This window comes from Centruroides sculpturatus, unplaced genomic scaffold (assembly GCF_000671375.1).
Source record: "Centruroides sculpturatus isolate CEXI.00-Female unplaced genomic scaffold, Cexi_2.0 scaffold264, whole genome shotgun sequence".
In the NCBI taxonomy this organism is placed as follows: domain Eukaryota; kingdom Metazoa; phylum Arthropoda; class Arachnida; order Scorpiones; family Buthidae; genus Centruroides; species Centruroides sculpturatus.
This window is the reverse complement of record NW_019384577.1, coordinates 644264-661460: the sequence shown is the minus strand read 5'-3', so window position 1 is coordinate 661460 and position 17197 is coordinate 644264. Positions and strand designations below refer to the sequence as shown.

General features: G+C 29.0%; 2 protein-coding genes across 7 annotated transcripts in view; both read left to right on the top strand.

Annotated features, from left to right (window-relative positions):
• Nucleotides 1–102, top strand: part of LOC111624382 (glutamic acid-rich protein-like) — a 33111-nt gene extending 33009 nt beyond the window's left edge. For all 5 annotated transcript variants that reach the window (XM_023367213.1, XM_023367209.1, XM_023367211.1 and 2 more), the window contains exon 3: nucleotides 21–102. In XM_023367213.1, coding sequence (XP_023222981.1) covers nucleotides 21–25 — 5 coding nt within the window. In that variant the 3' untranslated portion in view covers nucleotides 26–102. The remainder of the gene's footprint in view (nucleotides 1–20) is intronic.
• LOC111624381 (protein MLP1 homolog) lies at nucleotides 21–17164 on the top strand. Of its 2 annotated transcripts, XM_023367208.1 has the most exons (8): nucleotides 21–1438; nucleotides 6460–6710; nucleotides 10976–11118; nucleotides 11215–11270; nucleotides 11355–11471; nucleotides 11586–14158; nucleotides 14231–14377; nucleotides 16762–17164. In XM_023367208.1, exons 1-8 carry the CDS (start codon nucleotides 118–120, stop codon nucleotides 16816–16818), a joined length of 4665 nt encoding a protein of 1554 aa, XP_023222976.1. In that variant the 5' UTR covers nucleotides 21–117; the 3' UTR covers nucleotides 16819–17164. The 2 variants fall into 2 exon arrangements, with proteins under 2 accessions (XP_023222976.1, XP_023222975.1); XM_023367207.1 differs by having other exon boundaries at nucleotides 11355–14158.
• The last annotated feature ends 33 nt before the right edge of the window (nucleotides 17165–17197 follow it).

Genomic DNA, 17197 nt, shown 5'->3' with positions numbered 1-17197 from the left:
TTTATTGAATTTTGTTTCAGATTAACAAGATTTATATGCCATTAAGCTTGAAGAATTTTATATGTCCATCTGGCCATTTCGTTTGGCCATAAGTTATAACTCAATTTATTTATTGGAATGTTATTACAACAGTTGGAAAATATATTTCGTGAACATTATGATATGGAGATAAAAGTTGGTAGAAATGAAAATAGCAGAAAATTTAAACGTGCAAATACGACCGAAGCCATACGTCTCACCAAGAAAAATACAACGAATAGTCGAGAATTCACTTGGAAAATTCAAGATAAAACCATTAAACTAATGACAAAAAGAAGTAAATGGACGGCAAAATTACCAACCAAATACAAGAAAAAATTAATTAAAGAATGTTTAGAAAAAGATCTTCGTGTGGTACTCAACAAAATCGAAGATTGTCCAAACATTAATGCAGTATGGATATACGATAAGAATATAGGAAAGTATAGATGGATCGATTATGAACTTATGATTAGTGAGAAGGAAGAAAGTATCAACACTAAAGACAAAACAATAGCAAAAGATTCAGACAATGAATTCAATTTCATCATCAGTGATATTAGAGGTAACGCATCAGATATTTTCGAAAATTTTTCCTCTGATGCAGAAACTGAAATCATGCCAAGTTGTGATGAATTAGCAGAAATGGAAAATGATCTGTTCGAAATTAATGAGAAATATAAACCTGTTTATAATAATGATATTAGCTCACGAGTTGACGAGTCTATTACAATTGAAGAAGAAAACGAAGAAGAAGCAATAGACGAAGACCGTATTGTTACTGATACTGATGCAAATTACTCTGAAGGAAACTGCACCACTGAAAATGATCAAGATAAAGAATGGGATAACCTTCTGAGCGATAAATTACAAACAGATTCAGAAGAACCTTCAAAAAGCGAAAAAAATAAGAAGCCGAGAAAATCAGAAAATTCACAACGTAAAAGTAAAAATAGAGAGACGAACAATAAGACAAGAAAAAAGAGAAAGAATCAAACACGGAAGAACTTATCCTTGAAAAATCCGGTTTCCAGAAATATTAAATCGAATAAAGTAAAAACAGATAATGATAAATGCCATTACTTGTACGTGAAAAACAGAAAGAGGAAGCATTCCAAACTTTTTAACGAAATCCTTAAATTGGCACCATCTTATTGGAGGAATAGAAATTACCTCCGCCCAATTTTACCAAAAAAAGTAGAAAATAAAGATTCAAAAACATTACTAACATTAAAATTCAAGCTTTCAAATTTACATCAAAAGATTGTTGATTTAAAACAGGAAGAAGAATGCAACAAAGAAAGCCAACACCAAGATACAAAAATCACAGAAAATACATGGAACGAAAAACCTCAGAGTAATGAAGATGATGAAGAAGAGGATCACAGAAAGAAATATAATTTTATAAACACTAAACCAGGTATTTATATAAAATATATTTTTTAAAATATTTAGAGTTTTTAAATATATTTAACACGCAAGAAAGGGGGGAAGTAGTAAACTTTTAGAAAATTAGTTTTGTAATCATCAAGGTTATTAAAAGAATTCTTCAAGGTTATTTGTTATAAAAGGATATACCTTGAAAAATTGCATGATCATTCGGCTTTTAAGTAGAAATAATACTTAAAGATATTTTTAATGAATCTGTAAAAANAAATTGAATTCCTTTACAATAAATAAAATGGAGGTTTATTGAAATAATAATTTGTAGCAAAATGTCAGGGAGTTTTTTTTTTTTATAAAGAGAATAACCTGTAACAAAATCTGTGAAGGTTTTTCTAGAGAATAATTTATATTAAAATGTATGAGGAAGACTTTTATTATTAAACTAACAAAAGTCATTCGTTTAACTTCCTCAGATAATTATTGATCTTTACATAAATTATTTCCCCCCCTCCAAATGTTTGTTCGCTTTTGAAAGTTATCGACCCCAAAAATAGACAAATTAAACCATTGATTAAGTGAATAAAACTACTGTGAATGTTATAAAAAAAAAATTATTCGTAATTCTTATTTAATTACTATCCTTAAAAAAAAATCTAACAACGTTAGCAAATTTCCATAAACGCAATTAGAATTTAAATTAATTAATTTAGTAGAGAATTTCTAAACATTCAACAAGGTTAACAACTACATAAACTATAGAAGAATGAGGTTAAATTCTATGTATTTAAAATTTTGTTTATCATCAAAAAATATTTTTAAAATATCAACTAGATATTATATAAAATACTAATTTTTTTTTCTTAAATACTCTTTTTAACTTTAATATTTCTAGCTTCTATCTCTTAGTAAATCCTTCTTACAACATAGATGCATTCATGTTATTAATATTAATCTTCCAACATCCTGAAATTCAATTTTAATGCAAACTAATATTAAATTTCGATAAGTTATTACGCTAAATATTCGTAGAAGGAGATAAAATGTTGAAAGAATCGATTTTTTTTTTCTTTCGTTGAAAATTTCTCGTTGGAATTCATATTTAATTAATCAAAATTCAATTATCTTCTCGTTATAAAATTGATATCGTTTTATTAGAAAACTAAATAGATTTTTCTGTTAAAAAAATTGTTTATTTAACACTAAATAATAACGTTAAATTGTATTTTTAGAGATTAATTTTTTTAAAGAATAAAAAAACCACATGATTTATCTGTTAATAATATATATATATATATATATATATAGTCTTGAGGAGTTTATATCCAAGGTTATTAAAAGAATTCTTCAAGGTTATTTGTTATAAAAGGATATACCTTGAAAAATTGCATGATCATTCGGCTTTTAAGTAGAAATAATACTTAAAGATATTTTTAATGAATCTGTAAAAAAGTAAAATATACAATTTTACGTGTACATCAAACAAACTGTTCTGGCGTAGAGCAGCTGTAAAGAATTAAACAAAGAATAACCAAATATATATATGTTCCATTATAAATGCGTGCATTCTGGCTATAGAAAAGGTTCATTTGTACAGTACGTAAAATCTTTTAAACTTTAATTTATTTTTTTATTACTGTATTTTTGAAATCGTAATTTACATAATTTTACATTACTTTAGTACCCTTTATAGTATACCAATTAATTTATTAATTTAATGCTATTTTATATACTATAAATTAAATTTAAATTTAATTATATTAAGAGACATTTTAACCATTTAAAAATTAAGGTTTCTTATTATTGAATTTGCAGTTTTCATATAAATTAAATCGTATACAAATTAATCATTTTGTAAGCAAATTTTATCCTAAAGCAATAATTCTACTCTTTTTGAATGTCAGTTTTTCTGTTCATTTGCATCAAAAATTTAATTTAAAATAAATTTAATTTACGCTTATTATTTTATCATTGAGTTGTAAACAATTTCAAAAATTTACATATAAATTTGTATATTTTTTTTAAAATAAAAATCGACAATAATTACAAATAATTTAATTTTTTTTTAAATAATTAAAATTACTTCATTTTATTGTGGAAAAGGTTTTCAAATTCTTCCAATTTAAACTNTATATATATATATATATAGTCTTGAGTAGTTTATATCTATATATAAAATTTTTTAGTTTATAAACTTGTAAAATAACACCAAAACAACATATTTTTATATAATAATTTAATCTTTATTTCATAAAGTTTTGTATTAAAGGATTTAAAATCTGTTTTTTTTTGTTTTTTTGTTTATTTAATGTTTGTCTGTCACGCTATCATAAATTTCGAATTATTTCTTGCATTTCCTGCTTCTAAAATTGTTATTAAATTCATATCATAAAACTTTTCCTTTAATTTTTACGTTCTAAATGTATATGTGGTTTAATATTTTTAAAATTAAAAAGATAAAAAAAAAGTTTCCTATTAAGTAGTTAATAAATTTATTTCAGATTTACTCGAACACTAAAAAATTATAATATAAATGGATGGAATAATAGCCTTTAACTTTACAAAATAATGTATTATATCACTTCTTTATGAAAAAAGTAAATGTGTTCAAATATTATTGCCACCCGGTAGGACTTTCTATGTGAAACTTGCCTCTATTCAGGTGTTACTGATGTGAAGAAAACCTAGAAAACTGAACACCTATGACTAATCATCAATGTTCAGTGGTTTCATCCACTCGGTTACTGGTTGCCCTTGTTTTGGTAGCAGCTAATGAGCTATAGAATCTATTTTCTTTGAAATAGTTCTATATGTAGCTTAAAGTCCACTTTTTTATGTAGTTTTTTATATGTAAACTCTAAAAACTTCTCTATAGCTCTCCGTACACGACATACACGTGGCGTAATTACTATTTATATAACCTGTGCAAATGTATAGAAGGCCAAAGCAACTACGGGCGCTTGGGCTCTCTCCCATTAGGCGCAACAGCCGAAATTATAAAAAAGAAACTGACGAAAAATTACAGAAAACTCAATAGAGTGGTCACTCTAAATGTTACATAAGAGCCCATTCATACGTAGTTACTCCATTGACCATAGAAGTCTTTTCTTTTGGATGTGATGCTCCATCAATGACGTACCCAAAGTGGGCCACGGGATCTTGGCACCTTCCAAAGAAAAAAAAACAAACACTAAAAAATTAACTATTTTATTTTATTGTATCGTGTCTTCTATTTCTATACTACTTATGAACCAACGGTCACGTAAGTTGGGAATTTTATTGAATTCGCATTAAAAATTATTTTATCCGTTCAACTCGGTTCCCCCAAAATTAAATCGTGAGTGCACCACTAAACCCACTATATAAACTATACAACAAGGACGACAACAGTTGACACGTGTGGCGAATGTAACACGCCAACGACACACAACCTAGAATTCATCTTAAAAAATAAATATTCAACGTCCGTTTTATATACTTTTTGTATTTTATAAACAATTTATCTGGTTTCTAAAGTGTTTATATATGTGGTTATTTGATAAAACATCAAATAGTTTGCTTCCAAAAATTTGGTTGGCACGTAGAATTGGATCTTTTCGGATGAAGTGCAAGATAAAAGCTCTGGAAGCTCTAGAAAAAGCTCTGTAAAGGCCTATATCATCTCTCTCTTTTTTTAAAGCATCACTCTGATAAATATATTAAAGCCATTAACCTACTAAATTCAATAATTTAACATAATTCTTTACATTTTTTCTCGACGAAAATCTGAATTTTATTCGAATTATTGATATAACACGAAGAGAGAGAGAGAGAGAGAAGAGAATACTACAAAAATAATTATGAAAATTTAATAAATGAATTTAATTTTGCAACAGACTATATATTAGATTATTAATATTGGAAATAATGCGGAAAATTTCCAAATTGCAACCATCATTTGTTACTTAATTACGTCGTTTATGCCTGGTTATTATTGATTTGGTTGTCGTTTAAAGTCGTTTGGCTTAGTTTATGCATAATTACAATTTTCCAAAAGGGGGGAGGAAGACTTTATCTTTTGTAACAATTATTAAAAGAGATAAATAGTTTGAGATTTTCTTAAAGAAAATTAATCAAAGTAATTTAAAAAAAAAAGAAAAAATCGACATTTATCTATGATATAAATGAACGTTTTTCGTATATTTTTGTACTAATGAAAACGAATTTGCACAGCTTGAACCTCGTGATTAATACACATTAATCAAATATATCATGTCCGATTTTGTTTACCAGGAAAATTTGTTTCCTGTTACCAATTTTAAACTAGTTTATCTATTGATAAATGTTAGAATTATAACGTTTTACCAGATGTAAATAAAATAAATTTATTTATTTATTTAAAAAAAATAGAAAATAATTCATTTCTCTTAAGAAAAGTTTCATTTGTAATTACTTAAACAACACAAAAATCGATTGAATAGAATATAATTTAATGTTTATGTTTGATGTCTCTATCCGAGGCACACGACCACCCCCGAAAAGGAAGTGTAAACTCTCCCGAGATAATTAGTTTACATAAAGCATTGTCACTTTCAAAAGTGGACGAACTATGATATGAATTATATTTTTTAACTTTGTTTTCTTTTTTTTTAAATATTTAATTACAATTATTTAATAATAAAAAAATATTCTAAAAGTTCTAAATTAAATTTTGGTATATTAAATAACAGATGTTTAATTTTAAATACATTTAAATAGGAACAAATAATCGGACTTTGATACAAATTGTTATCACTTTTATTTGATTTCCTGCTGCTAATTTACTTCTCTTTTAAATAGCTGTAATTAAAATTTATATTTTACAACATAAAAGAATATAAATACAGTCGAATCTTCACCCCTAAACAACGGCCATTCTTTATAAAATTCGTTAAAAACAATTCCGTTGTTCAGAGGTTTGACTGTATTTAATTTTATTTAAAATTAATTAGAAAGATAGAACGAAAATTTAAGTATCCAGTTAAATATTATTGATTAAGATTTTTTAATTTAATTTAATTTTTTTTTTTTTAACTTTAGATTACGTACATCCGAAGAAAAGATTCGACAGGAAATATATATCTACAGTAACAAATAATGAAAGTTATAGTCTGATTGATCAAGAACTTCCTCGTTTTAACTGGTTGGAGAAGAAAATTAAATATGGACAAATGAAAACAGCCGATAGGGAAAATAAGGAGAATTGTAAAGATGATGATGTTTCTTGCTCCAAAGTGTTAGAAATTGACGAATCTGAAGAAAGGATATCGGAAATTACAATTAATCAAAAAGTATTTGTCATGTTTTTAATGTGTTTATACTTTAGTTTAAATAAGAATTAATTTAAATAATTTCCTGAAGGAATTTCTTGAATATATTTTGGTATTATCCAAAAGAAATGGGAGCTAATACAGGCATGTTTTAAATTTTTAATTAATTATAATTGTATTGATTATGGTCGGATGGTCCAGGCGATTAAGACATCGGCGTATCGCTCTGGGGGATTCGGGATTGAATCTGGACGATCGGTCCCAAGAATTTTTCGTAGGGTGATCTGTTTCGGACGTCCAACCCTGTTTCTTATCAACCCACCCACTCCTATTGTGGTCTGACTGAACACACAACTGATATTTAAAAGGCCCTCTTAGTGCCGATAGGGCACTCAAAAAAACTTCGAAATCTTCACGCGGAAAGTCAACATTAAATCACACACACACACACACACACATACACACACATACAACAACAACAACACGTATTGATTATATATATATCAATCAGTATACACATCAGTATACACTTAAATATATGGAATATAAGCAAATATATCTTCATTATAGATTATTTTATATAGGTATTTTCGTGTTGCACACGGTAGTGGCTTTAGGCATAAACAATCTATACTTGTGCCTAGGGCCTCTCGATTTTAGAAACCTCATATACGGAGATTATATTGATGGTAATCAATCCAATTCAATACAAGGGCATCTGTCAAGGGAAAAATGCCTTACATGAAGACTTTCTATGGGAAATTGGTCCCTATTTAACTGTTGATATGTAAATATGTGAAGTAAACCCGGAAAACTTCACGCAGCCAGCCCGTTACTGAAATGCGAACTCACGATCAATTACTAGTGTTCAGTGTTTTTATCCATTCGGCCTCCAATAGGCTGTAAGCCTGTGATGAATTATAGATAAGAGATAAAGTAACCATGTAACCTTCTCATTTACAAATCAAATTTTAATTATGGTTAAATATATATACATATTTCATGGATACACAGTGGAATTACGCAGCAACACTCGTGTTTTTTTATACCTTTAATCTTGTTTTCTGTACAAATATATTAATTAATAAATTTATCAAAATAAATTGTTGAATGTTATCCAACTTTTTTAAAACTGATACACTTGGCATTTCAACAAAATAAATTTTTAATGCCTCGAGGTATTGTATTGAAGGTTACCAAAATTTTGTGTGTTGAGTCAATAAACATGAGAGATAAAAGAATTATTTCGTTTTAATTTTTATACTAATTTAATGTCTTTATTCGTTTAAGATAAATGGAAAAAACTGTTTATCAAAAATTCTAAATAAAATTCGAACCTGAATGACTCTGAGACCACCAGTGACCGAAGATAAAATCTCTGAACACTAGTACAGTAGAGCCTCGATTATCCGACCCAATTGGGGATTCGGGTTGGTCGGATAATTGAAAAGTCGGATAACCGAAAAGTATGAAAAAACCCATTATTAGTGTAGTATATTATTATATCCCATGTAATTAGTATATTAGTATATTGCTATTAACCTACTTCATCGATGTTAAGCCTAACAAAAATTTTTTAAAATAATAATCGTCGCTATTGTATCGTTAAAAATTAGAAAATTAAGCCTCGTTTAATTAAGCCCTTTCATGGTCGAATGAGTGTTGCCAGCTAAAACACGTAAAAATAATATTAAAGTAACCAAGACATAGCCAAATATTGTAGCGCCACATCACTAGCGGACATCTGAATTTGCTGACTAGAACGTGGTCGGTTAACTGAGGTGTCGGTTAATCGGGGGTCGGATAATCGAGGCTCTACTGTAGTTCGCGGTCGTGGGTTCGAGCTTGGTCAGCAGGCTGGCCACGTGCAGTTTTCCTGATTTTTTTCACGTTTGTAACAGCTAAATAGGGATCAGTTTACCATAGAAAGTTTCCCAGAAGGCATCTCCTGTCGGCAGATCGCTCACGTGTCGAGTTGCCGTAACAAAATAAACCTGAATGACCCTTCCGATATCAATGATAATTTTCAAAGTCATTCAAGATAAGAAACAATTTACTTGCACTTAAGTCCGTTGTTCGGAAGTGTCCGTTATTTGGAGGTTATTTTCAATGCATTTGAAAAAAAGAAACGTTCCTGAAAAGAATGGCTTTTGTTTAGAGATGGTCGTTATTGGAGGTTAGTCACAAAAAATGAATTCATATTCATATAATTGTAAGAGTTTATAACAATTATATTATAAAGTATATAATAAACATTACACAGAGTGGTCCAAAAGTTTTGAAAAGGCTATATTATAGCTGCCTTATTCAAATATCTAAAGTATTTATACATGATGACCCAAAAGTCAGTTAACTATTTCAAAATTTGAACAAGACAATAACTTAATCCTTATAATGATCAACTGGACTTTACGACCACCCTGTAAAAACCCAAGTATTTAGCCTTTAGAACGGTAAACTGAATTTTGGGTCATAAAACTACTTAAACCATTTTGTTAAAATACAAGATGGGCCGAAAATCAGTTAACAAATGCAAAACTTACTGTTCGCATTGGGTAACTGACTTTTGGGCCATCCTTTATGTTTTAAATTATTCTATTAGTAATTATTTAATTTAATTTTTTTTTAAATTAATTATAACTGAAGCATTTCTAGAGAAGAAAAATAAAATTTAATATCGATATCTTTAAATTAAAAATTAAAAAAAGAAAAATTAATTAAACAGAAAAATAATAATAATAAATATAAATTAAAACGAATTGTTTACGGTTAAAATTTAATTAAAATAATAATTACATAAAAGGAAAGATTTTACTCATTTATTAAAAATCACACAATTTATCTAATTTGATATAATTAAAATTAATTGTAGCTGAAATTAAATTAAATTAAATTAATTAAAATTCTTCTTAATGAGTCGAGTTAAAGATAATTAAAATCTATAAATATATTTTACAAAATAATTAAAATAATAATTTTTTAAAATTAAATAACGAAGAATTTTTTGAATTTTGTTTTTGGAGGAAGAAGAAGAAACATCACCTGACATATTTGTCACCTTTATAGGCTAATTATTTATTTTACTTTCCATTATAGATAAGAATTATACTGTCATTTATGAATTTAAATATCCATTAAAGCCATTAGATATATTTTACTCTCCACAGAATTACGTCAAAGTATCATATATTGTAATTAAATCCAGTTATAAAAGTAAAAATATAGTTTTTCAGCTTAAAAAAAAATTCACTTCGGTTGCCTGTCTGTAAGATTTCTCGAAAACTAAAAGTGATAGCAACTTTAAATTTTCAGCGATTTTGTAAGACATATTCATTTTTCATAATTTTTAATCAAATTGCCTTCCCTCGTTTTGGTACTTTTTTAATAATTCTATACGCAAAATTGTAAATTTCTCAAAAAATATAAAAAATAAAGCGATGGTTGTTAGTATTCTTTTCGCACACTTGTTCTGTTATATAATAAGCTACAAAAAACGTCTGTCTCAGATTTGGATAACAAAAGAAAAGGACATGACTAGTCAGGTTAGGACAAAGTTCGACAGATTCAGGCTGAACTGAATATATTTTCAATTTTTAAACAATTTATAATTGTTTTAATGTATATAATATGTTTAAAAATACTTATGTCAAGTCATTGTCGTAGTTATATGCTACAGGATACACAGTGGAATTACGCAGCAACACTCGTGTTTTTTTATACCTTTAATCTTGTTTTCTGTACAAATATATTAATTAATAAATTTATCAAAAGATGGTGGTATGACACCTACCGTTAAGCAAAATTACTTGTATTCAATTATCAATAGTAGCCATATGCTAGCCTGATATAATCCAGCATTGCAATTGGCATTTATCAAATAATTTGTATTTGCTTATTTAAACAATTAGAAAAGTCATTTCATTTAATAAATTTGCCTTTTTTCTTTTATTTTCAAAATAATATATAGTAAAAATGGACACATACCAGTTATAAAATGTTGGGAACATTTCAACAAACTATTCAATAATTTTAATGTTTTGTTGGTTATAGCAGTTCATGAAATTATATAAATTTTATCTATAAAAAAATTGGTAGAATTTATATTTGTATCAGTTCTCATTCATAAAAAAACAATTATAAATATACATTGTAAAAATGTTTTGCTTAAATTATAGTTGATTACAACCATAATTTGAACAAACAATATCTTAAATGATATACCTCTNTTTAAATATACTATGCTACAAATTTTTTATGAATATTTTCGATTTTTTTTATTTATTTAGGAGCTTATATCAACAAAAATCGATAAAAACGAAATTGATAAAGGCGAAGAATTGGCCTCTGATGTGAAAGAATCTTCTACAACTCTTACAAGTCAAACAAATAAATATTTAAATTCATCAGATTTCAAAGATACATCAGATGAGTAAGTTTAAAAACATCTAAAAAATAAATAACTTTTATTATTTGATTTAAAAACAAGAAAAAGAACTAAAATTTTGATTATTTTTCACTCATTCAGTTCGGATTGCGCGCTTCAAATTGATGAAGATGTTCCTCCTAATCCAGAGCCTGAAGGTAAAATATCTATTTTCATGGAAATAAATGAGTTTTTAAATGTTGAATTTAATGTACTTTTTATATTTTGTTTTATTTTTTCAGAGAGGATTTTAGAAGATGGTATTTATTTAGTTATAAGCAACGATCATAACGGTTCACAAACTGAAGCACCTTACTTGGCACAATCTACTGATATACTATCTCAAGCTATAGAAAAAAGTAATTGTAATCTTTCTGAAAAAGAAATTACCATATCTTCAGATTTATCTTTAGAAACGGAAGATAAAGACGAACAGGAACACGTATGCAATAATAAATCATGCTTATTATCAGTTCCAGAAAAGTTGAAGACGAATGTACATAAGAAGAATTTATCACAAGTGCCTTGGTTAAAACCATCATCAACCATTATTGAAGATAATTTAGAGAATAATAATAATAATAATTCCGATCCAAAAATTATCAATCCTGAATCAGATCTTAATTCAAAAACCTTTATTTTTAACACGGATCAAGTTAACAAAACGAAAAATAAAATCGATAATAGTGAAGTAACAGTTGAATCATTTAACGAAGCTGTTACTCAAGTGAACCCAGATCAAGTGAATGAAAATAAAAGTAATGACACTTTAAATAATGCAGAAAGTTCAAAAACTTTAGTTATTGAGGAAGAAGATGAGAGCAAAAAAGATAAACAGAACAATTCGATGCCTTTACAAAATAGTAATTTAAACCAATTGCAATGCATTAATGATCGTGTAAATAATGTGCAAAGTTTAAATTATTACGTTCCTCTTGCGGCAAAAGGTTCTGAAAAAATCCCTGTGTTATTGCCCTACAAAACACAAGAAAATAAAAGTCAATCCGTTAAAGATTACGAAGTACCCAAAACTGTGAGCTTCAACGTGCCCACCGTTCCTCAAGAAACCAATACTAATTTTGATAATCTAGTCTATAGCAATGTAACAACAACACACAGGTGGAATTTTCAAAGTTCTACCATTACTCAAAATCAAACTAATGATCCTGTTCCAGAGAAAAATCAAGTAAACACTTCTTATGTTATTCAAAGGACCGATGTTACTCCTCCAGTAACAAATCAGAATGAAAGAAAAACAGTCTCTCCTGCTTCTAACCAACCAAAAGATAATGTATTTACTATATCCAAAATATTAGAAATACCAAATTCGGAAGATAACAGAGGGTGTCGGGAAAATTTGAATTCTGAACCAAAAACTCAAGAAAGTGGAACTGAAAATACAAAATCGTACTCGACAACATCACAGCAAGTATTTAATCAAGAAAAAAGAGATGATGATGGCATTAAAATAGTTTATGATAGTTCGGTTGATTCCTCAAAACCAAAGCCTATCACTCCTACCGCAGATTCTACTAGAATGGAAAAAAATAAACAGGAACAAACCAATGAAATCATTCGAAAAATTCTAACAGAAGCAAAAGTAACAGCAGAACAACCGAATGTACTGAAACCTACTAAACCAGCATTTACTCCCCCCGCGTATAGACTACAAATGATTCCACCTACCCCATTAATATCCCAACCTCTTCCACCCACTAAAGATGTGGAAAAATTGACATTGCCACAATTTATGTCAGGCGTAGAAGATAAAAGAAACAAACCACAGACTAAGGAAACACCAACCACTGAATATCAGAATATATCCAGTTATCAACAACCTCCGAAATCATTGAGGGAAGAGGTTGAATTTCGTAAAAGAGAGCTGATGTATCTTGATCAATTAGCAAGAAAACGAGAAAAAGAATTTGAAAGGTTGCAAAATATTAGAAAATCTAAAATAAGGTTGCTAAAAATGCTAGAAAATCGCATCCCTCAAGCACTTACTAAAGACTACGGGACGGCAGAAAGTTTTAGTCCCATTCAACCAATCAAACCAACAGTTAACTGGAATGGACATTTTTTAAACAAGAACATTAAATTGTCAAAAACTTTATCTTCGATAGCGCAACCAGTGTCAGCTAATCCTGTGATGATGAACAGTGTAGTTCCTCCATATCCAGCGTGTATACCTGCAAATGAACATGTACATTACGAATTGAAGAATTTCATGTCTGCAATGAACAATAAAATACAAGATCCTTTAAAAGAAAATCCAAATGGTTATAGCCAAGAAGATCCCAACAGAGATACAACACAGAAACCTATTTATTCTATGGCAACATTACCTTTCCGAGTACCTGCCACACATCCTATTGCAACAACAAACGTTGCAAGGGTTATGCCAATTACATACGCGGAATCTAGAGTGCTGCAACCCAAACCTGCTAAACCTGTTGTTGTTGCAACGAATTTTCAAGATCCCAATTATCCCATAAAGACCTCAGTGAATATCCCATTTTCAAAAGATAACGGGGAACCATCTAGTGTAAGTAAGGGTTGTTATTCCGCTTATCCTTATCAAGATATGAGCCACATGGACTCCATGTTTTGCTGTGTTCCTCCAAAAATAGTTTACATGTCTAATGGTCAACCAAATCATCCTATTCAAAATCAGTCTCAACAACAACCACAACCACAAAAACCGCAACCACAGCATCAGCAGCAGCAGCAGCAACAACAACCACAAAAACAACCACAATCACAACAGCAACAACAATCGCAGCAGCAACTGCAGCAACAACAATCACCTCACCAACAAGAAAAGGATAAAGAAGAGCCAATGAAAAACGCACAAAACAACTTAACAAACAAAGTTTGGTCCGATCAAACGAATTGGCAACACTGTCCACAGAAAATAGCACCCAAGCCAATTTACCAATCGGACATTAGAGTTGGAAATTCTGGCTTCTGGCCATCATCCGCTCAATCCAATATTGGATTATTTAATAGAAGTCAACCTCAAAGTTTTCAAGCCGAAGTGATACAGGTAAGTAATATTTTTGTCATCTATAAATTAGCAATTTATTTGTATAAACTAATTAATTAACACATTAAACAGTCTCCTCCTCAAAGAGACGATAATTCGAACGGATTAGTATTTGTGGATGCATCTAAGGCCTCTCACACATGCAACTATTGTAAAGGAAATGCAATATTCCTTTGTTCTGCCTGTAAAAAAGCTTGGTATTGTGGAAGAGAATGTCAGGTAAGCCATGTATTGTTACTTTGAAGTTTAAACTACTTGCTTACTAGCTTTTCCACTCGAAAATCTTTGCGCAAGAAACAGATGTAGACTTATAAGAGAAACACGAACTGTTTAAAGATTGATGAATTCGTGCAAAAACGTCATTTGTACTAAATTTCGATTGTTATAAATCGAGCAACGTATTATAAGTAATTTTGTATTCATCGAAACAATTTAAGAGAGAAGAAAAATTATTTCTTTTTTAAGGATAAGAATATGATGACACCAGATTGATTCTATCACGAAAGGATTTCGTGAGAAATAGAGCTTGAGAGATAAACATTTTAAAAATATATTTCTGTTTAGCTTTTGTGAAAGGCTGAATTACTTTAATTATAACATTCTTGTTTCATCTTTATTACTGTTGTAATTCATCCAGTCATTTTTTATTCTTAGTGAGCTTGTGAACAATAGTTATGTAAATTTTCTATTCTGTGGCAGTTTCTTTGTGCTTCATATCAGAGTTAATTGTTAAAGTTCATACACATTTTGTTTTTTGTCATTCTCTGTTCATATTATTTCCAACTTTTTCAAGCATCTTCGCTGTCTGAAGGACATTCTCTCTTCTCGTAAATAAAAGTTAATATTAATGAACAGTGTTCGTAGAATTGGATTGATGAAATAAGTCAATGCAACACTTCGAAAATCTGCTAAAGAGGAATTTCTCGCAGGAGGACTTTCTGTGGAAACTGGAACCTATTTAAGTATTAGACAAGTGAAGCAAACACGCAAAAACAAGTAGCTAATCTGTTGGTCAAGCACGAACCCGCAACTAGTGTTGAATAGTTTTATCCATTTGGCCACTGGTGGGTATCTTGTTCATAAGAAGAAATGCCCGAATGTGGGAAAAACACCGTAGTTGTTTGTGAGTTTACGCTAACGAGCTAGTTGCGAGGAGTTTTCAAGGTATTATTCACGTGTCTAACACAGAAATAGAGGCAGTGTCTCATAGAAAGTCCTCTCGACAGCACCCCACTTGAAAGATGGCCCATGTGTTGCATTTTCGTTCTTACAATTCCTTCCAGTGAAGCATGAAATATTTTCATGTCCTGCTTCATTATTACAAGGTTACATAGCTCCTTCGCTTTATAGCATCGATTTTTTTTAATTCAATATTTTATAATTAAGCTCAAAACTCGCTACTCGATCTCGTGAATAAATTCCAATAATCTAAATCTTCCACCTTTTATTCTTAGAAGAAATAAGTTATAAAAAGGTAAGAACTTATATTAAATTATTTAAAATTGGAAATTATTTTTCGACTAAGGAAGGAGAATTAATAATAATGCACTTTTAATTAAAAAAAATTCCTCTTTTATAATTTATTTCTCAAAATACATTTTATTTTATTATGTATTTAATTAAATTCTGAATGTTTCTTTCCTCCTCCTCGATCGATTTTTATCGATTCTTAAAGACGAAGCCAAGTCCAAAATAAGACATTTGCAAATTCAATGTGAAGTAAATGAAGTTTATTCGTATTTTTATTTTTTGCTTTCTCATTATTTATAAATCAGTTTTAGATCGAATTTCCTCCCCCTTCCTCGTTACCTGGTCACGTGAACGTCTCTTTAGAAATAATCATTTTTATATCATTTTCCTTTATTTATGAGAAGAAAATTCGCTTAGAATACGATGATTTTTTGATGCAATCAAAAAAATTTTATGCTAAATAAAAACTTACGACATGAAATGAAAGAATGCATTCATTAAAAATGTAATTAATTAATTCAGTAATTAGAAAATCGCGAATTAGAATTAAGGTAAAAAAATAAAACAGAATGTCTGCACCATGCACTTTCGCCATGCTTTACGCTATGAAATTTGTTGATAAGAAGCGATGCGGCACTACTCCACGAGAGGAAAGATTATTATAATTTCTGTTTCTGGCATTATTTTTAAAACTTATAATCATCGTAATTGATTTTTAACACGAAAACTATTTAAATTTTATAAATTATAACAAAAAATTAGTCCTAGTTTCTTCTCTATATACAATAGTGACGCGTAGTCTAAGCGAAACGCAACGCGACCCTACGCGAAACAACGCTGCAAAACATAAACAAATTAGCGATTTATAAATGTATTTTTACATAAATGTTTAAAAATTAAGACAAATTAAAATTTTAAACATAAATTTAATTCATTAATTTATAAAACTATTGATTAACCTTAATTAAAATCGAAACCTTCGCGTCAAATCGCGTCGCGTCGCGTCGATGCGTAAGCGATAACATCGTGTCTACATAAAGACGAAACAGCACATACCGTGTACTTTTTAAAATTTTTTCTAATTGAATTTTTTTAAATACATTTTTTTTGCTAATTTTTTCAATCTCTTACAGAAAATCAATTGGATTCAGCATTCGTCTGTTTGCATAGCAAATCGGAGTCTGACATAAACGTTGAACAAAGCATCTGTACAACGTTTCTGTACACGTCAATATTTATCTGTGATCTAAAAAAAACGAAAACAAAAACACAAAAATACAAACAATGTGCGCGTGCGGACGCTCACAGATCTCAATCTCATTTATTGCTCAATGACTATTTACTGTATTAGCTTGAAGAATTTAGAATCTTTTATGTTACATTATTCTTTTTATTTTCTTCGTGCAAATTTCATGTTCCGTCCATTGGAAGAAAAGAAACTTCAAAAAGAAACAGCAAAAGAAAAGGAAAAAAAAACAATTTTTAGATACAGTCAAAAACATTGTTGTATTATTTATTGTAATAAAAAAAATCATTTGTAACATTTTAAAAAATTATATATATATATAT